This window comes from Nerophis ophidion, linkage group LG10 (assembly GCF_033978795.1).
Source record: "Nerophis ophidion isolate RoL-2023_Sa linkage group LG10, RoL_Noph_v1.0, whole genome shotgun sequence".
NCBI classification, from domain to species: domain Eukaryota; kingdom Metazoa; phylum Chordata; class Actinopteri; order Syngnathiformes; family Syngnathidae; genus Nerophis; species Nerophis ophidion.
In genome coordinates this window covers 10,356,373-10,377,397 of record NC_084620.1, presented here as the reverse complement: position 1 = coordinate 10,377,397, position 21,025 = coordinate 10,356,373, and the positions used below count along the sequence as shown (strand labels likewise).

At 40.1% G+C, this 21,025-nt stretch overlaps 1 protein-coding gene across 2 annotated transcripts in view; it reads left to right on the top strand.

Annotated features, from left to right (window-relative positions):
* The window catches only part of cacna1c (calcium channel, voltage-dependent, L type, alpha 1C subunit), a 349,919-nt gene that overhangs the window by 235,907 nt on the left and 92,987 nt on the right, over positions 1-21,025 (top strand). For both annotated transcript variants that reach the window (XM_061912264.1, XM_061912263.1), the window contains exons 9-12: positions 7,076-7,163; positions 10,239-10,323; positions 15,794-15,884; positions 19,412-19,438. In XM_061912264.1, coding sequence (XP_061768248.1) covers positions 7,076-7,163; positions 10,239-10,323; positions 15,794-15,884; positions 19,412-19,438 — 291 coding nt within the window. The remainder of the gene's footprint in view (positions 1-7,075; positions 7,164-10,238; positions 10,324-15,793; positions 15,885-19,411; positions 19,439-21,025) is intronic.

Here is a 21,025-nt window from a genome sequence, read left to right as displayed (position 1 = left end):
TCAAATCCCACCTAGTACCAACCTCGTCACGTCCGTTTTGTCCTGAGCAAGACACTTCACCCTTGCTCCTGATGGGTGCCGGTTGGCGCCTTGCATGGCAGCTCCCTCCATTAGTGTGTGAATGTGTGTGTGAATGGGTAAATGTGGAAGTAGTGTCAAAGCGCTTTGAGTACCTTGAAGGTAGAAAAGCGCTATACAAGTACAACCCATTTATCATTTATTAGCGAAGTTTTTCCCAATTGTGACGTCAGCGGATACTTCCATATACGGTAGAAATTTACCCAAAGTGCTTTGTACAAGTCCGCCAATGTAGTCTGCGCTGTAGTTAATAAGATGCTTCTTTTTCACTATGCTCTTGTTGTGTAGGACAGACTGGCTCGTACATGCACATGCATCCTCCGCTGTTGCCATTTCTAATACAAAAGTACCGTATAGTTCTAACTTACATGTTAAAGTTAAAAGTTAAAGTACCAATGATTGTCACACACACTCTTAGTGTGGCAAAATTATTCTCTGCATTCGACCCATCACCCTTGTTCACCCCCTGGGAGGTGAGGGGAGCAGTGGGCAGCAGCGGTGCCGCGCCCGGGAATAATTTTTGGTGATTTAACCCCCAATTCCAACCCTTGATGCTGAGTGCCAATTTTATAGTCTTTGGTTTGACTTGTCCGGGGTTTGAACTCACAATCTACCGATCTCAGGGAGGACACTCTAACCACTAGGCTACTGAGTAGGTACATGTCTTGGTAGACACTATAAAAATGTGGTTCTTATTGAAAGCAACGTCCACACAAACTCATGTTTGGAAAAAACATTTTTTTACGCAAACCTAATTGTTTTCCTTCAAAAAGGTCCTATCAGGGGCTATAATAAGTTTATTTTAGTAAATACACCACAAATCTAAAGTTGCATGGATGTAGAATTTGCATTCTTCTCCTCTTTGCTCACATCCCCCTTTAAACACAGAGCTTTTAGACACGCGCAACTTGTAACAAAACCCTTCACAAAGTCTTCTTGAGCTCCGTGTAAGTGAGTGCTGATTTAAAAGAACTTGTACACAGAGAGATGAGTACCTTCTGCCAATTCCCGGTACCTGGGGAACGATACTGTTACTACCGGTATTTTTGGTACTTCCATGTTTTTGATTGATTGACTGATTGATACTTTTATTAGTAGATTGCACAGTTCAGTACATATTCCGTACAATTGACCACTAAATGGTAACACCCGAATACGTTTTTCAACTTGTTTAAGTCGGGGTCCATGTGTTAATAAATGTTATTTACTTTAATAATCAAATCTATTATTTATGTAAGATGTAACAGTGATGTGACTGATAACTGTACTATCTGGTTGTTGTATTTAGTTTTTTTTACAGTTTTTAATATAACTTGCAAGTATTATGGAATAAACTTTTCATCCAGTTGCAATTCCACAATGCTAGATAGCAGTAGTGTATAGACTACAATGTGTTGCTGTAGTCAGGAAGTAGTCCTTTGCCATAAAGTTGAATGTGCCAGTCCTGTCTTTTGTTGAGTCCTACAAAGTATTTGTACTGTAAGTATTGTACGTATCACACACCAGCTGCATGATTGTAAAGGCCATCATAGTTATAGCTCTCATTAACAAAGGTGAAGGTGTTAAAATCGCCATTTAAAATTACTAATGCTAATTGGTAACATGTCTCTGTCATATCCAATGTATGTTAGCACCAAGCTAACTTACATTACTGTACTTCGGAGAACCTTTTTTTCGATTTGTTGGCATTAAAAAATGTAACATTACGTCTAGGCCGTCCTGTTTAGTCCGCATGACTGCCTGTTTCCACGCCAAGTGCTTGAGCCGGTTCCAAGTCTGCAACAGCACGTGACGTTTTGTGCAATTGATTGATTGATTGATACTTTTATTAGTAGATTGCACAGTTCAGTACATATTCCGTACAATTGACCACTAAATGGTAACACCCGAATAAGTTTTTCAACTTGTTTAAGTCGGGGTCCACGTTAATCAATTCATGGTATAATTCATGGCAACAAAGACGTACCAACGCCATTGTTTCATTTTATGTGAATTGCTACTCGGCAATACTGGGATATATAAGAGTAGAAAATATTGTACCCATCCCCATGTGCACGTCGTCCTACATGTAATATATCACTGTACTGACGGACAGAGGCGTGACAATGTGCGACCAAGGCAGCATTTTCAATCTTCTGTTTCAATATGTTTTAATGATGACAGATATTTTAGGAGACTCTTTTTAACACGGAAGTAAGAAAAATTTGCGTTTTTGACATATCCTAGTTTGCAATGATCTCTTTTTTCATCTCCTTCTACATCTTCTTTTGGCATTTTTATACGCTCTGATGATCTACTATCTACAATCCACCCGTGGAAAATGCAAATACTGGTTATCTCCCTCCCCCTTAGCTTCTAAAATGTTGTTAGAGTTTCCATCCTAATAAAACTCAAAGCGCTCGAGGTGTGTTGTCCGTGGGACTCTTTGTCCGACTCTAATGACTAATGATGCTGTTAGCGCGCTACACAGCCTGACCTTTTACCAACTGCTTCATTGCGCTCTCAGACAGACTGTCGGGATAATTTATGGCCAAGCAGGAATCGGAGCAAGGGAGCGACATGTTGGAAACAATACAAAAAGTGACGGTACGAAGGACGTGTCCAAGCGAGACTCTGTGTCTGTCTCTTGTGTTCATCCTCACTCTGACAAACACGCCCGATTAGTGACCCGCACAACCAGTTGGCAAACAGAAGACACGGAGCTCGACCGTGCACGACGACCTCGGGTCAGTTCGGTAAGAAAAACTGTGGTATTGACTCTATAACTGGAAGGTTAAGGTTGTCTTAGAAAACATTTCGCCTCGCATTAGCGCAGACAAGAAAGATTAAGGTGTTTTACTCTTTATGGTTTACTGTTTATTATTTGTGTTTATTGTTTTAAAGGCCTACTGAAATGAGATTTTCTTATTTAAACGTGAATTGCAGGTCCATTCCATGTGTCATACTTGATCATTTCGCGATATTGCCATATTTTTTGCTGAAAGGATTTAGTAGAGAACATCGACGATAAAGTTCAAAACTTTTGGTCGTTAATAAAAAAGCCTTGCCTGTACCGGAAGTAGCAGACGATGACGTCACCGGTGTGAGGGCTCCTCACATCCTCACATTGTTTATAATGTGAGCCTCCAGCATCAAGAGCTTTTCGGACCGAGAAAGCGACAATTTCCCCATTAATTTGAGCGAGGATGAAAGATTTGTGGATGAGGATATTGATAGTGAAGGACTAGAAAAGAAAAGAAATAAATTAATAAAGTAAAAAAAAAAAAGGCGATTGCATTGGGAGCGATTCAGATGTTTTTAGACACATTTACTAGGATAATTCTGGGAAATCCCTTATCTTTCTATTATGTTTTAGTGAGTTAAATACAGAGGTGGGTAATAACGCGCTACATTTACTCCGTTACATCTACTTGAGTAACTTTTGGGATAAATTGTACTTCTAAGAGTAATTTTTATGCAACATACTTTTACTTTTACTTGAGTATATTTATAAAGAAGAAACGCTACTTTTACTCCGCTCCATTTATCTACAATCAGCTCGTTACTCGCTACTTTTTTTTTATTGATCTGTTAATGCACGTTTTGTTTGTTTTGATTTTGTCAGACACGCACTCAAAGTGGGAACTACGCATGCCCGCGTTTCACCAATCAAATGCAGTCACTTGTGACGTTGGACCAATCAAACAAAACCAGGCGGTCACGTGACCGTCACACGTCGAATCCGACCTAAAATAGTTGAAAAACTTATTGGGGTGTTACCATTTAGTGGTCAATTGTGCAGAATATGTACTGTACTGTGCAATCTACTAATAAAAGTTTCAATCAATCGATAACAAGTGTAAAGGAAAAAAGACACTTTTTATTTCAACCGTACTTCCCGTCATAAGCCTAAAGACTGATCGCACAGTTCCTGTCTTCACAATAAAAGTACCGCTCCATTGCGCCTGCCCTAACAAAATAAGAGTCTCCGAAAGCCAGCGCAAACAAGCTAGCAAGCTACGGAGTTTGCCGCCAATGTATTTCTTGTAAAGTGTATAAAAACGAATATGGAAGCTGGACAAATAAGATGCCAAAAACCAACGACTTTCATGTGGTATTAGACAGAAAAGAGGAACTTTTTTTCTCCTCCATTTGAAAATGTGGACATTATCAGCACTATACTGTCTGATTCCAATCAATGCAAGTCATCAGAATCAGGTAATACACCAACTTATATTCTTGTCTTCATGAAAGATAGGAATCTATGTGTTAAACATGCATGTATATTCATTAAAACACCTTTAACATTTCAACAAAAACGGCAAAATAAAAAACTATAAATTATATACTATATATATATATATATATATATATAGATATATATATATATATATATATATATATATATGATATGTGTGTGTATGTATATATGAGGTAGATCACCTCGACTTGGTCATTTATTAAGTAATTGATTAACGTTGAAAAACGTATTGGGGTGTTACCATTTAGTGGTCAATTGTACGGAATATGTACTGTACTGTGCAATCTACTAATACAAGTTTCAATCAATCAATCAATAAATGCCTACTGAGCCTATGGTGCTGTTAAGTTATTGTGGCTCAATTTGCCTTATTTTTTTTTATTTTAATATATTATTATTTAATATATATTATTGTTTTAGTTGCTTAAGAGATATTCCTGGCTCTGAATTTGCTCATTGCTATTTTTATGTTTTTGTGCATTATTTGTTGCCGTAATCAGGTTACTCATCAGTTACTCAGTACTTGAGTAGTTTTTTCACAACATACTTTTTACTTTTACTCAAGTAAATATTTGGATGACTACTCCTTACTTTCACTTGAGTAATAAATCTCTAAAGTAACAGTACTCTTACTTGAGTACAATTTCTGGCTACTCTACCCACCTCTGGTTAAATAGTACCTGATAGTCGGAGGGGTGTGTCCACGGGTGTGTTGACGCAAGTCTCTGAGGGAAGTCACGGCAGCTTCATGGACGGCGCAAGCTCCGCTGATCTCCGGTAAGAGGCGACGTTTTACCACAATTTTCTCACCGAAACCTGCCGGTTGACAAGAGGTCGAGAACCATGTTCGCTTGACCGCTCTGATCCATAGTAAAACTTCACCTTCGGGTATTTTAAACAAGGAAACACCGGATGTGTTTGTGTGGCTAAAGGCTAAAGCTTCCCACCTCCATCTTTCTACTATGACTTCTCCGTTATTAATTGAACAAATTGCAAAAGATTCAGCAACACAAATGTCCAAAATACTGTGTAATTGCATGATGAAAAGAGACGACTTTTAGCCGCAAGTGGTGCTGGCTAATATGTCCCATCCAACCAATAAAGTCACAAACACGTGTCATCATTCCGCGACGTTTTCAACAGGAAACTCTGCGGGAAATTTAAAATTGTAATTTAGTAAACTAAACCGTCCGTATTGGCATGTGTTGCAATGTTAATATTTCATCATTGATGTATAAACTATCAGACCGCGTGGTCGGTAGTAGTGGCTTTCAGTAGGCCTTTAAAGTTAAAGTACCACTGATAGTCACACACACACTAGGTGTGGTGAAATTACCCTCTGCATTTGACTCATCCCCTTATTCCACCCCTTGGGAGGTGAGGGGAGCAGTGAGCAGCAGCTGTGGCTGTGCTCGGGAATCATTTTGATGATTTAACCCCCAATTTCAACCCTTGATGTTGAGTGGCAAGCAGGGAGGTAATAGCTCCCATTTTAATAGTCTTTGGTATGACTCGGCTGAGGCTTCACGGTGGAAGAGGGGTTAGTGCGTCTGCCTCACAATACGAAGGTCCTGCAGTCCTGGGTTCAAATCCAGGCTCGGGATCTTTCTGTGTGGAGTTTGCATGTCCTACCCGTGAGTGCGTGGGTTCCCTCAAGTTAATCCAGCTTCCTCCCACCTCCAAAAACATGCACCTGGGGATAGGTTGATTGGCGACACTAAATTGGCCCTAGTGTGTGAATGTGAGTGTGAATGTGGTCTGTCTATCTGTGTTGGCCCTGCGATGAGGTGGCGACTTGTCCAGGGTGTACCCTGCCTTCCGCCCGATTGTTGCTGAGATAGGCGCCAGCGCCCCCCGCGACCCCGAAAGGGAATAAGCGGTAGAAAATGGATGGATGGATGACTCGGCTGGGGTTTGAACTTGCGACCTACCCATCTCAGGGCGGACACTCTAACCACAAGGCCACTGAGCAGGCACCATTTTGCACCAGAGTGAAACCATTTTGGTTTGGGGGGTTTCACTTCAGGGGATAAACGCTTGCCAGGCACTAACTTCTTGCAGACTTTCTCACAGATTGGCAATCTATCTCTAGCGGTGTAGGCGTGGCCAGGTCGACGATCCCGGGCTCTATTCCCGGTCTCGGGGTCTTTTCGATGTGAAGTTTGCAATTATTCCCACAGACTGTAATTGTTTCTCTACGGATACTCTGGCTTCCTCCCACCTCCAAAGACATACACCTGGGGATAAGCAGATTGGCAACGCTAAAACTGGCCCTAATTTGTTTTACGGTGAATTCTTGGCAACCACAGCTGCCAGTATTTTACCATAACTTCTATAGTTTTTTTGTAAAAAGGGTTTTACAATATATTAGATTTTTTTTTATAGCAACTCACTGTAAGAAAAACAGTTATGAACTCTAAAATAAACGGATTCAACATACTGTAATGTCCGGTACAGGATATTTTTTACGGTGAATTCCTAGTAACCACAGCTCCTGATATTTTACCGTGAATTTTACAGCTTTGTTTTACAGTGTAATCTATGAGTTTGAAGCGATGAAGCCTTCTAACACAACAGTAACAGCCTAAAAGAAAGGTTAAAAGGAAAAGCAGCCCCCGTCTGTTTCCCCAATTTGCACACTAACACTTTTTTATCAGGTTTTCCTTCCTTCCTATTCAAAGTTTCACCCCAATGCTAATTTGTACACACAAGACTTTCACCTGGGATGTTTTTTTCCTCTCTCTATCCTCTTTCCAGAGAGTTCTCCAAGGAGCGAGAGAAGGCCAAGGCTCGCGGCGACTTCCAGAAACTCAGAGAAAAACAGCAGCTGGAGGAGGATCTCAAGGTAAACTGCACTTTAAAGGAAAACGGCTCTTTTTTCAAGTTTTGCTCATCATTCACAATCTTTATGTCGGAAAAGAACACATTATTTCCCTTTTCGGTGCGTTTTAGTTTAGAGGTCTTTAACAGGGGGGTTGTGATATTTTTAATAAATGTTTTCACAAAAGTAACTGTCTTTAATGCATATTAATATTAACACTGTAATGAACATACAGTATAAATAAGGGAATTGCTTCAGAACTGCACACACGGTCGCTTGTGTGTGAATGAGTCAGAAAGCTGTGCTCACTTCTTCAAATCAGATCGCTGTAATACAGGGGTATCAAAGTCAAAACCCACGGACCAGATCCGGGCTGCAAAATAATTATCTATGGCCACGGGGATGACATTTGATTATTGATAGGACCGGCCCGCAGGTCACAGCCGCCTGCTGCTGTTTTGCACACACCAATACTCCATAAGTGTTGGCGCTAGGAATTTTAAAAATGGGGTCCCAAGAGCCCCATCAAGTCATAAAAATGGGGTCCCACAATAAATGTTTAGGGTCCCACTTTTTTGTAACCGTTTTGAATACAAATGATACATTTATGCATTATCCTGTTATATCTCACATTCTGTATTGTGTTTTGGAAATAGGTTGTCATAAACGTTACTTAATTCATTAAAAAAAATAATTCAAAAGAAAACACATTTTTATGCATATGTATACAGTATATTGTAAACATTCATTCACTTTCTTCTTTCCTTCATGGATCTAAACTTTACTGCTGCCGGTATTTTTTTCCATATTTTTATTGTAATATTTTCAGAATGTTTGTTATATTTTTGGCCAAAGTAAGACAAAGAAAACAATCTGAGGTTCTCTTTATTTTTTAGTTTTAATGCCATGATTTTAATAGTCTGGCCCGCGTGTGCACAGATTTTCAACCAAGCGGCCCCTGAGCTAAAATTAGTTTTACGCCCCTGCTCTAACAGAAGGAGTTCTTCTCTGCAGGTTAGATGCAGCACAGAAGAATAAAGTGACGTTTTAGTTACCTTTAATGAAATAATTAGGTCTCCCATGCAGCAATGGGACATGGAAGTGAAATGTTTAAAACGACCAAAATGTTGTAAATATTATCATAAATGTGCCTGTTGCTACATGGTTACAGCCGAACCCAACCATAAGTTGCTTTTAGAGGTTTTATAGACAAATCTCCAATGCCTGCCTTGTTAGCCACCTTGTGCTATCTGTTTTTGACTTTCTAGTAGGGGTGTCTCAGTCAATATTTATATCTGATATCAATCTGTTATCTGTCTAAAATCAGCAAAAAAAAAAAAAAAAAACTATTATAGGATTATATGCATGCATGTAAAATGTGTGATACAATGTCCGATACCAAGCAGTTCAGCACCGTGTTTATTTGTTCAAAGCTCAACCGCCAGTTAATATCTAAATATTCCCCAATAAGCGCATATAGTTGGTCTTTTCTTCTGTTTTATCAAGTTATTAACAAAAATTTAACATGGTAGGCAACAGGCTACTAGGAGCAAGCAGATACACAACAGCTAAGCACACAATAGCACACAAGCCAGAAATCAATCAATCAATCAATGTTTATTTATATAGCCCCAAATCACAAATGTCTCAAAGGACTGGACAAATCATTACGACTACAACATCCTCGGAAGAACCCACAAAAGGGCAAGGAAAACTCACACCCAGTGGGCAGGGAGAATTCACATCCAGTGGGACGCCAGTGACAATGCTGACTATGAGAAACCTTGGAGAGGACCTCAGATGTGGGCAACCCCCCCCCCCTCTAGGGGACCGAAAGCAATGGATGTCGAGCGGGTCTAACATGATACTGTGAACGTTCAATCCATAGTGGCTCCAACACAGCCGCGAGAGTTCAGTTCAAGCGGATCCAAGACAGCAGCGAGAGTCCCGTCCACAGGAAACCATCTCAAGCGGATCAGCAGCGTAGAGATGTCCCCAACCGATGCAGGCGAGCGGTCCATCCTGGGTCTCGACTCTGGACAGCCAGTACTTCATCCATGGTCATCGGACCGGACCCCCTCCACAGGGGAGGGGGGGACATAGGAGAAAGAAAAGAAGCGGCAGATCAACTGGTCTAAAAAGGAGGTCTATTTAAAGGCTAGAGTATACAGATGAGTTGTAAGGTGAGACTTAAATGCTTCTACTGAGGTAGCATCTCGAACTGTTACCGGGAGGGCATTCCAGAGTACTGGAGCCCGAACGGAAAACGCTCTATAGCCCGCAGACTTTTTTTGGGCTCTAGGAATCACTAATAAGCCGAAGTCTTTTGAACGCAGATTTCTTGCCGGGACATATGGTACAATACAATCGGCAAGATAGGATGGAGCTAGACCGTGTAGTATTTTATACGTAAGTAGTAAAACCTTAAAGTCACATCTTAAGTGCACAGGAAGCCAGTGCAGGTGAGCCAGTACAGGCGTAATGTGATCAAACTTTCTTGTTCTTGGTTCAATTAGGTGTCCTTAATTGAACAATATTGCAATATAAAACAGCACATTTATCAATATAAACAAGTATCAAATATGTATAGTTGTATATTACTTACACATACAAAGTCTCCAAGGCAGAAGTGTTTTAGAAAGTATCCAGTAACAAATGTGTCCGTATCATTCAACTTACTGCGTCCTGATCTTAACTTTATGAATTATTTTGGCCAAAAAGCAATTACCACTAGACATCAATTTAAAGAAAGCATAAGTCCATTCAATGGGGTTAATAATAAAAAGGTTAGTGTTTTTCATACCTACCATTGTTCTCTGTTTGACTAATTTCACCTGATCAAACCTTTTTTTAAATTCCACTAAACAAAAATGGAATCAATATAGATATTGGCCAATACTCAAAGCTCCAATATTGGTATCCTATCGTGAGTGAAAAGGTGGTATTAGGACACCCCTACTATTCAGAACGCAGAGAAAAGAGAAAGACCTGTTCATAAGGATTGTGGATGACAGTTAAATGACAAAAAAGTGCAGTTTTCCTTTAGGTACTTTTATAATCCAGCTTTAAAGTGATGTTCTTGTGTCTGTTTGAGTGTAGGGCTACTTAGACTGGATCACTCAGGCTGAAGACATCGACCCAGAGAACGAAGAGGAGGGTCTGGATGATGACAAACCTAGAAACTGTGAGTTCTTCCTGGTTGCTGTGGTTCAAGTCTTTGGGGTTTAGTCCAACAATAGATGTTGAACTAGTTCAGAGCGCCGCTGAGGCTCAGGCACCATGGAGGAGCCCCCAGTGCTTTAACTCTGATAAAGACGACTCGTGTGTGTTAATAGACCACGCTCCATTGTGCTTCTGTTTTTCTGGAGTCCAGAGTTAATTTTTTTCCCTCGCAGCGTTAAGACATCTGACTCTGCAGGCTTTTACAATAAGTGTTTGAGGTGACACTGAAGGCAGCTGCAGCATCTTCACGCCGCCAGCAACCTCTAAGACTGACAGAGGCAATAAAAAGAAATGTATTACTTGATAACTCTCTCAATGCATCCATCACCTACATGGTACTCTCCTTTAAAACCCTCTCTCTCTCTCTCTCTCCCTGCCTCTCTCATATTTTAATCTGCAATGCTGACCTTGCAAAGAGTAAGCATTTAGATGACAAAAATATAACAATGCTAATGCTAATGGGTAGCATGTCGATGGCATATCTAATGTAGGTAAGCATTGAGCTAGCACTTTTTCAAAAGTGGAGCCTCACTGCACTTTTCAGCGCTTTCTTTTTAACATTACTTTGAAGCAGTCCAGCTAAGTCTAGTCTGAAAGCTTGTTTCCCCACCAAGTGTTTGATTCGGTGTTGAGTCTGCAAGCAGGCGCGACGCCACATGCAAAAAAAAAGATTTCGAAACATGCTGTTATTTGATTTTGATTTTACGGTTATCAGTAATACTGATATAATTGGGTCAGTATATATACAAAACCCGAAACCAGTGCAGTTGGCACGTTTTGTAATTCGTAAATAAAAACAGAATACAAGGATTTACAAATCCTTTTCAACCTTTTTAATAATCATTGATTTAGAATTTTATGGCAGCAACACAGTGCAAAAAAGTTGGCACAGGGGGATTTTTTTCCACTGTGTTACATGACCTTTCCTTTTAACAACACTCAGTGAACATTTGGGAACTGAGGAGACCAATTTTTGAAGCTTTTCAGGTGGAATTCTTTCCCATTCTTGCTTGATGTACAGCTTAAGTTGTTTAACAGTCTGGGGTCTCCGTTGTGGTATTTTAGGCTTCATATTGCGCCACACATGTTCAATGGGAGACAGGTCTGGACTACAGGCAGTGCAGTCTAGTACACACACTTTATTTACTATGAAGCCACACTGCTGTAACATGTTGCTTGGCATTGTCTTGCTTAAATAAGCAGGGGCGTCCATGATTGCTTGGATGGCAACATATGTCGCTCCAAAACCTGAATGCACATTTCAGCATTAATGGTGCCTTCACAGATGTGTAAGTTACCCATGCCATGGGCACTAATACACCCCCATACCATCACAGATGCCGCCTTTTGAACTATGCGCCTTAGACCAGGGGTGCCCATTACGTCGGTCGCGATCGACTGGTCGATCTCGGAGGGTGTGTCGGTCGATCTCAAGCCAGGCATTAAAAAATAGACATAAAAATGAGCAATCATCAATCATACCAAGACTTCACTTTCGTCAGTTGTTTGACATTCTCGGCACCCGAGGATCTTGTGAGATGACGCTGGCTGCTGCGAGCTCATATTTGAGAAAAAAATCGCTAACAGGGCGGACGCAGAGAAACACATTTTATTTCTAGAGACTCCGTACCTACTGTCAAAACTCTAAAGACCGACTGCACAGTTCCTGTCTTCACCATAAAAGACCTGTTTCATCCTGCCTGTGCTAACAAAATAAGAGTCTCAGAAAGCTAGCGTGCACAAGCTAACAAGCTACGGCGTTTGATGCCAGTGTATTTCTCCCCCGCCCTCAGCGACCGCTTTTTCACTTGCTTGCCCACCCGCACAGTCACTGACGTCACTCACCTGCTGCCAGACATTAAAGGGCCACACACATGTGCTACTCTCATAACAAAGTGTTTAAAAACGAGTATGCAAGTTGGACAAATGAGATGCCAAATCCAACCACTTTCATGTGGTATTGGACAGAAAGGAGGACTTTTTTTTTCCTCCATTTGAAAATGTGGACGTTATCAGCACCACTGTCTGATTCCAATCAATGCAAGTCATCAGAATCAAATACACCAACTTATATTCTTGTCTTCATGAAAGAAAGGAATCTATGTGTGTTAAACATGCTTGTATTATCATTAAACACCATTAACTTGTTAACAAAAATGTCTCTTTCATAAATAAATAAATATAAATCATAAATAGGAATGAGGTAGATCTCCTCGACTTGGTCAATTGAAAAGTAGCTCGCCTGGAGAAAAAGTGTGAGCGCCCCTGGCCTAGAACAATCCAGATGGTTATATTCCTCTTTGTTACAGAGGACACAACGGCCACAGTTTCCAAAAACAATTTGAAATGTGGATTCGTCAGACCACAGACCACTTTTCCACTTTGCATCGCCTGAGGGATCGAAAGTCCGTAATATCACCGCATACGTGCAGTGATGTCTACAGATTCTCTGAACCTTTCGATGACATCACAGACCATAGATGGTGAAATCCCTAAATTCCTTGCAATAGCTCGTTGAGAAATGTTGTTCTGGAACTGTTGGACAATTTGGTCACGCCTTTGTTAACAAAGTGGTGACCCTCGCCCCATCCTTGTTTGTGAATGACTGAGCATTTCATGGAAGTTTCTTTTATACCCAATCCTGGCACCCACCAGTTCCCAATTAGCCTGTTCACCTGTGGGATGTTCCACATAAGTGTTTGATTAACATTCCTTAACTTTCTCCGTCTTTTTTGCCACTTGTCCCAGCTTTTTTTAAACATGTTGCAGGCATCAAATTCCGCATGAGCTAATATTTGAAAAAAAAATTAAAACATTTCCAGTTCGAACATTAAGTATTTTGTCTTTGCAGTCTAATCAACTGAATATAGGTTGAAAAGAATTTGCAAATCATTGTATTCTGTTTTTATTTACGAATTACACAACGTGTCAACTTCACTGGTTTTGGGTTTTGTAGAAGTATTGGTTTTGGTACCCATCCTTAGTGTTGATTTTTCAGTATCAATCTGCACTTGGCTATTGGTAACGATAAAATATTAACAACAATAAAATCCACAATATCCCAAATGTTTTTTTGACAGCTCAAACGAACAACAGTAGTATTTTAATATTTGCAATAATAAGGCGCGCCTGTTTCACAGAGGTTATCATTATTATAACACATGTTAATTGTACAATTCCACGTTGTACCAATAGAAACAATTTAGAGTTGTTCACATTTAAAAGTGCCACCGAGAATCCAAACTGTATGTTTTCCAACTCCAACAAAGTTGTTTGCTTGTTTCTTAACAAAAAAGGTGCAATTCAAACCCCTCGCTACCTCTGATAAACTTTTTGCGCATGAAAGCTGCTGCAATATGCAGCTCTTAATATCCATGTGAGCTGTGAAAGGCAAAGTTGCTTTGTGGCAGGCTTAGAAAGTGAAATCCACATTATTAGCTGTCGTTGTCCCTCAAGGCCCAAGGTGGTAAATAGTGTGTCAACATTGTAAGATGTGATTACTTTAGGCGCGAATTGGGAATTGGAGCATGCTTTGTCTTTGCTAAAATGTTTGCAATGTGCACCGAGGTATTTATTTTGACGTGCTGTCGTTTTACTGTAATTATTTGTCATTGTGTGAATGCTTTTCCATAACACTTATTTTTTCTATTGAAAAGTGTTACTTCTTCCGCCTGTCTCAACCGATTCAAGCCATTCCAACATCGAAAGGCATCTTGCCAGTGTTAGTCAATTGTTAGCATACTAACTTTAGCATGTTAACATGTTAAAGTTAGCATGCTACCTCCGAGTCAAACCATTACACTTTTTAAAATGTTATTCTCAATAATGGCATGTGCTCCCATTTTTTCATTTTTCAAAAATTCAGACATTTCCAGGAATTCCACATTTTCTAAAACATTTTTTTCCATTTGAAATATACGGACAGTTTTTGAAACTTCTACGTCTCTCACGGGCTTCACGGTGGCAGAGGGGTTAGTGCGTCTGCCTCACAATACGAAGGTCCTGCAGTCCTGGGTTCAAATCCAGGCTCGGGATCTTTCTGTGTGGAGTTTGCATGTTCTCCCCGTGAATGCGTGGGTTCCCTCCGGGTACTCCGGCTTCCTCCCACTTCCAAAGACATGCACCTGGGGATAGGTTGATTGGCAACACTAAATTGGCCCTAGTGTGTGAATGTGAGTGTGAATGTTGTCTGTCTATCTGTGTTGGCCCTGCGATGAGGTGGCGACTTGTCCAGGGTGTACACCGCCTTCCGCCCGATTGTAGCTGAGATAGGCGCCAGCGCCCCCCGCGACCCCGAAAGGGAATAAGCGGTAGAAAATGGATGGATGGGATACATCTCTCACATTTTTCAACTGATTGAAACAAATTCCACCATCAAAACATTCCACTTGTTAAAGACATTTAGACTATCTAAATTCCACCATCAAAACATTCCACTTGTTAAAGACATTTAGACTATCTATTTTTAACATTTGAAAAAATTCTGGGTTTCCCAGGATTTTCCCCTTTTCCGGAACAGTTATTCTTTATTCAAATGTGTCACTTCTTTCACATTTCTTTACCAATCCAATGTGTTCCTAAGTCAAAATGCTCCTTGCTAATGTTGGGTAATTATTAGCATGCTAATGTTAGTATGCTTATACCAGCATGCTACCGCCGATTCAAACCATTCCACTTTGACATTGTCTGGCTCTATTCATGGCGCACGCAAGCTACCATTTTTGTGTCCACCAAAAATTCTGACATTTCCAGGAATCCCACATTTTTTAGGAAATGTTTTCCTATTAGAAAGGAACAAACAATTTTCCCCAACCAATTCAAATCATTCCACCATCAAAACATCCCATTTATTCTAGATATTTAATTTTTACATCTGGAAAAAGTTCAAATTTTCCAGGATTTCACTCTGTTCTTTAACACTTATTCTCTATTAAAAAACATCAGTACTTCCACATTTCTCAGTCGTTTCAAATCTTTCCAAAATCAAAATGCTCCTTGCTAATCAATGGCTATCATGCTAACATTAACATGTTAGCACGTCAACGCTAGCATGCCACATTTTTTTAGCTATGTTTGCAGGTGTACACTTCAGAGTCGAATATATGAGACATGCTGTCACTGTTAGCATTGATTGAGTGATTGAAACTTTTATTAGTAGATTGCACAATACAGTACATATTCCGTACAATTGACCACTAAATGGTAACACCCGGATAACGTTTTCAACTTGTTTAAGTCGGGGTCCTCGTTAATCAAAGCATGCTAAATGTTATGATGCTGCCTTTTTTCAAAGTTAATTTTGCAGGTATGCACCTCCAGTAAGAGTGGTATTAGTATTAACATTTAATTTCAACTTCGGCTTATCAGCATTCACATGCAATTTCTCCCAAAATTGTCTAGTCTAGTTATTATTCCTGCGTGTTTGTGTCCAGTGAGCATGCCGGCCAGCGAGAATGAAAGCGTCAACACGGACAACGCGCCAGGGGGCGACATGGAGGGCGAGACCTGCTGTACCCGTCTAGCGTAAGTACTTCCTCCCACTGTGCGGACCTGCTTCCTCCCTCTCCTGGGATCTTTCCAAGGACCAAGGACGGTGCTTGTCATCCCGGCTGTGCCAAACTGTAGTCTCGCAGGACATCAATCATCTCAGTGCAGAGTCCAAGAGCCTTTATTGCTCACTCCTCCACTCCGTTTGTGATTACTTCTCTTTTGTCGGCTTACCACAACTTCCACTACGCAACATGCGTGTCGGGAGCATTGCGATTTGTAATTACACACACACACACACACACACACACACACACACACACACACACACACACACACACACACACACACACACACACACACACAGTGTGTTTATTCATTCGACGCTTGCTGTCCATCTGTTACTTTGTCTTCGTTTGGCTGTTTGTGAGTATCGGTCAGAGCCAAAAACGACTCCCAAAACACAATGATGTCATAAACTGTGCCAATGATCCTACTATCGGGAATAGCGCACACTTTTACGGAGATAACGCCTTGGGTATTTGTCCTTCATGTTGCCATGGCGACAAGCCTTGGGATAAAGTTACGATGGACTCAGAGACTTTTCCTTTGTCCTAAGTCCTCTGTCGATGTGCTGTAGCCCTCTTTCTCAGTGGCAAACAGTCAAACTGCATGATTATAAAATATTATTATTGTAAGGATATCCTTTACATACTCCTATGGCATCATATAGCAGGGGTCGGCAACCCACGGCTCCGGAGCCGCATGCGGCTCTTTGGCCACTCTGATGTGGCTCAGTTTCACATGGCTCAGTTGCATAATCCCCGACCCCCGCCCCCCTGATCGTTTCGGGGGGTTTCCGGATTTTGGTGCCTCTCCCGGACATCACCCAGAGTTAACATTCTCCGATTTTCACTCCGGCTACAATATTGAGGGCGTGCCGTAATGGCTTTATTTTTAACGTCCTCTACAACATATCATCGCCCGCCTTTACACCATGCTATCTGCGTGCCGGCCGGACGCATGCATCTCGCTGCTTCTATCGTCACACGTACGAGATTGCAAGGCATATAGTCAACAGCCATACAGGTTACACTGACGGTTGTGATATAAACAACTTTAACACTCTTACCAATATGCACACACTGTGAACCCACACCAAACAAGAATGACAAACACATTTCGGGAGAACATCCTCCCAGTAACACAACATAAAGGCAACATAACAATTACCCAGAATCCCAAGCGTCCATGACTCTTCCAGGCTATATTATACACCATCGCGCCCCCAACCCTGCCCACCTCAACCGACGCACGGAGGGGGATGGGGGGGAAGAATAGCCTGGAAGAATCATGGATGCATGACATTCTGGGTAATTGTTATGTTGCGTTTATGTTGTGTTACTGTGAGGATGTTCTCCCGAAATGTGTTTGTCATTCTTGTTTGGTGTGGGTTCACAGTGTGGCGCATATTAATTAGAGTGTTAAAGTTGTTTATATCACAACCGTCAGTGTAACCTGTATGGCTATTGACTATATGCCTTGCAGTCGTGTACCACGTAGAACATGTAACTGAGCCGGTCAGCTGTTTATACATGTTGTAGAAGGCGTCAAAGGCAATGGCTTCAGAGTATGCCCTTATTATTGTTATCTGGGTGACCATCAGCAGATATTAGCGAGAATAGTTGCGGCTCCCATTATCGTCTTTATTTCGTGAAACGGGTCAAAGTGGCTCTTTGAGTGGTAAAGGTTGCCGACCCCTGTCAGATAGAAACATTTTTAAGACACCTTTGGCTTTGTTGGTTGTGGCTGCTTGGAAACAGAAAATGTGACACATTTGTACCTATAGGAACCCAACATTTAACATTTGCATTCCACATGAATATGTTATTTTAACATTAAGATTTTTAAACCAACTGGCTTTGATATTTTTCCACAGGATGGCGCAACCTTTTCCCATTCAAAGCATTCAGCAAAATTTCACTCTTTGATTGTGTTGTTACTGCTACGATAAGTGTGTGTGTTGCTATTGGTGTGTTATTGAATTTGTGTGGTTTAATATTTAACTGATTTTTTTTTTTTTTTTTTTCCGGAAAGCTAACATTTTATGGTGAAAGCGAAAAATTCCACACTTAGTATCGTCATCCTCTGACCGTTTGCCACTTGGTACAGGTCTACACAGGGTGATTTGAATTTGAAAAAAGAATACAATTAAATTGTTTGACAGCAACCTCTCAAATCACCTCTCATGGTGTCTTGTCTATATAGGTATGTCTCCAAAAAAAATTTGAATATCTTGAAAAATGTTTCTATTTTTTGGCACCCATTTCAGAACGTGAAAGTTTTACAATACATACTTTTTTTTTTTTCCTCATTGATTGAAATATGATTCTTGCAAGTTGAATGTGCGATCATTATTGAGTGCACAGAAACTAACGATGCCCCGATTTCACATTGGTCCGATATCAGTGAAAATACAATTATAGATGATAAGATTTTGTGCATGCATGTAAAATGTGTGATATAACGACTGATACAAGCAGACCTACAACGTGTTTACTTGTGCAAAACTGGACAGTCAGTTAACTTCTAAGTGCCCTCTAATAAGCACACAGTTTTGCTCTTTTCCTCTATTTCAGTCAAGTCATTTAAAAAAGGTAAACACGGTAAGCTATAGGCTACTAGGAGCTAGCAGCTACAGGACAGCTTAGCACACAATTGCACACAAGTCAGACATAGGAAATAATAACTGGACAATATTACAGTGTAAAATAGCACGTTTGTAGATATAAACAAGTATCAGCTAATTATAGTTGCATATTACTTACACATACAAAGTCTCTAAGGCAGATTCTTAAAGGAAGTATGCAGTAACAAACGTCATTCAACTTACTGTGTCATGAACTTGACTTAATTAATTATTGTGGCCACGAGAAGTTGCCAAAAAATCAATTGCAACTCCACTTTAACTTAAAGATAGCATTAGTCCATTACAGACGGTTAATTATTAACAGGTTAATGTTTTATATACCCACTCTTTTTCTCTGTTTTACAATTTTACCTTTTCTAGCATTCCACACTACAAAACAAAAACACGTATATATGTTTCCTGCTGATATCGTATCGATTCGATAACAATACTCAAGGCTCCAATATTAGTATGGTATTGGAAGTGAAAAGGTTTTGTTTAAAATACATCATATCTTAATACTTTCTCAGACATTGGGTTTTGTGTTTTAATGATCTGTAAACCATCATCATCAAAATTGTTTAAAATGAAGGCTTGAAATAAGTCACTTATTGCTAATAAAAAAAAGTAATGTATGACTTCCTCTTTCTGAAATGAGAGACAAAATTAGAAAATATTTTAATGATATTCACATTGTTTTAGATGTGCCTATATACATATATATATATATGTGTGTGTGTGTGTGTGTGTGTGTGTGTGTGTGTGTGTGTGTGTGTGTGTGTGTGTGTGTGTGTGTGTGTGTGTGTGTGTTTGTTCCGTGCGTGCGTTTGCGTGTGTGTTGTGTGTATAATCCATTCTGTTTTCTGTGTTCCAGAAATAGGATCTCCAAATCCAAGTTCAGGTTAGTAGATGTGGTTTGCCGTTGTCTTCTCTTCCACCTCTTCCTCCTCCTCGCTCACTTGCTCGCAATTTATTAATACTCCAGTGTGATCAATAGATTTTCTTTATATTAAGTATCTGCGATGAGGTGGCGACTTGTCCAGGGTGTACGCTGCCTTCCGCCCGATTGTAGCTGAGATAGGCACCAGCGACCCCAAAGGGAATAATCAGTAGAAAATGGATGGATGGATATTAAGTATAATGCTCTCCAATTATTATTATTTTTTAATCAGATTAATCACACTTCATTTTTTTAAATAATTGTGATTCATCGCAGTTAATTACTCGCCTGCATGATTTAAATTGAGTTTAAAAAGACCGCAATATAGTTAGAATAAGGAACGTTACTTGGATGCACAACATTTATTCGGTCAAAACTTGATACAAGTTTAGTATGAAGTACACATTTGTAACAATTCTGCAACAGTATAGCAAATCACAAGGAGCTACTGTACACTAAAAAATAAAGTAAGTGTGTCTTAAGCTGATACGACTATCCACCAATCGTCCGACATTGAACCCCTCCGCCCACCCTGCCACCCACATCTCCCTCCATGGGATAAATATATTATACATTTTTATATATATATATATATATATATATATATATACTGTATATATATATATATATATATATATATATGTCTTGATTGGATTATCCAGAGAATAGTGCTCGATACCGTGGTAGAGTGCAATATGTAGGTGTGGGAAAAAATCACAAGACTACTTCATCTCTACAGAACTGTTTCATGAGGGGTTCCCTCAATCTCCTGATGATTGAGGGAACCCCTCATGAAACAGTTCTGTAGAGATGAAGTAGTCTTGTGATTTTTTCCCACACCTATATATATATATACATATATATATATGTATATATATATATATATATATATATATATATATATATGATTTTAACTGAGATAGGCACCAGCGCCCCCCGCAACACCAAAGGGAATAAGCGGTAGGAAATGGATGGATGGATAGATGGATGGGGCGGCATAGCTCGGTTGGTAGAGTGGCCTGGCCAGCAACTTGAGGGTTGCAGGTTCGATTCCCGCTTCCGCCATCCTAGTAACTGCCGTTGTGTCCTTGGGCAAGACACTTTACCCACCTGCTCCCAGTGCCACCCACACTGGTTTAAATGTAACTTAGATATTGGGTTTCACTATGCAAAGCGCTTTGAGTCACTAGAGAAAAGTGCTATATAAAATATAATTCACAATTCACTACTAGATATATATATATATATGTATATTGCTAAAATATACACACGTTTTACATAAATTCTAATACATTAGTGTTTTTTATCGTAGAAAAGGTAGTACAAAATGATGTCATGTCCACATTTGTTGTCCTGTGATTTCTGTGAGTCTTGTGTAATGTTCACTGTGCACATCATCATAACTCTCAAGAAAGGAGGGAAAAAAAAAAAAAATTATCTAGATATAAAGCCTCGAAGCCGGGGGAAGAAGGTCAAACACAAATAATGGATGGCAAGAAAATACAATAATAATAATGCTGCTTCGTATGGCGACTGTTATAAGTTAGT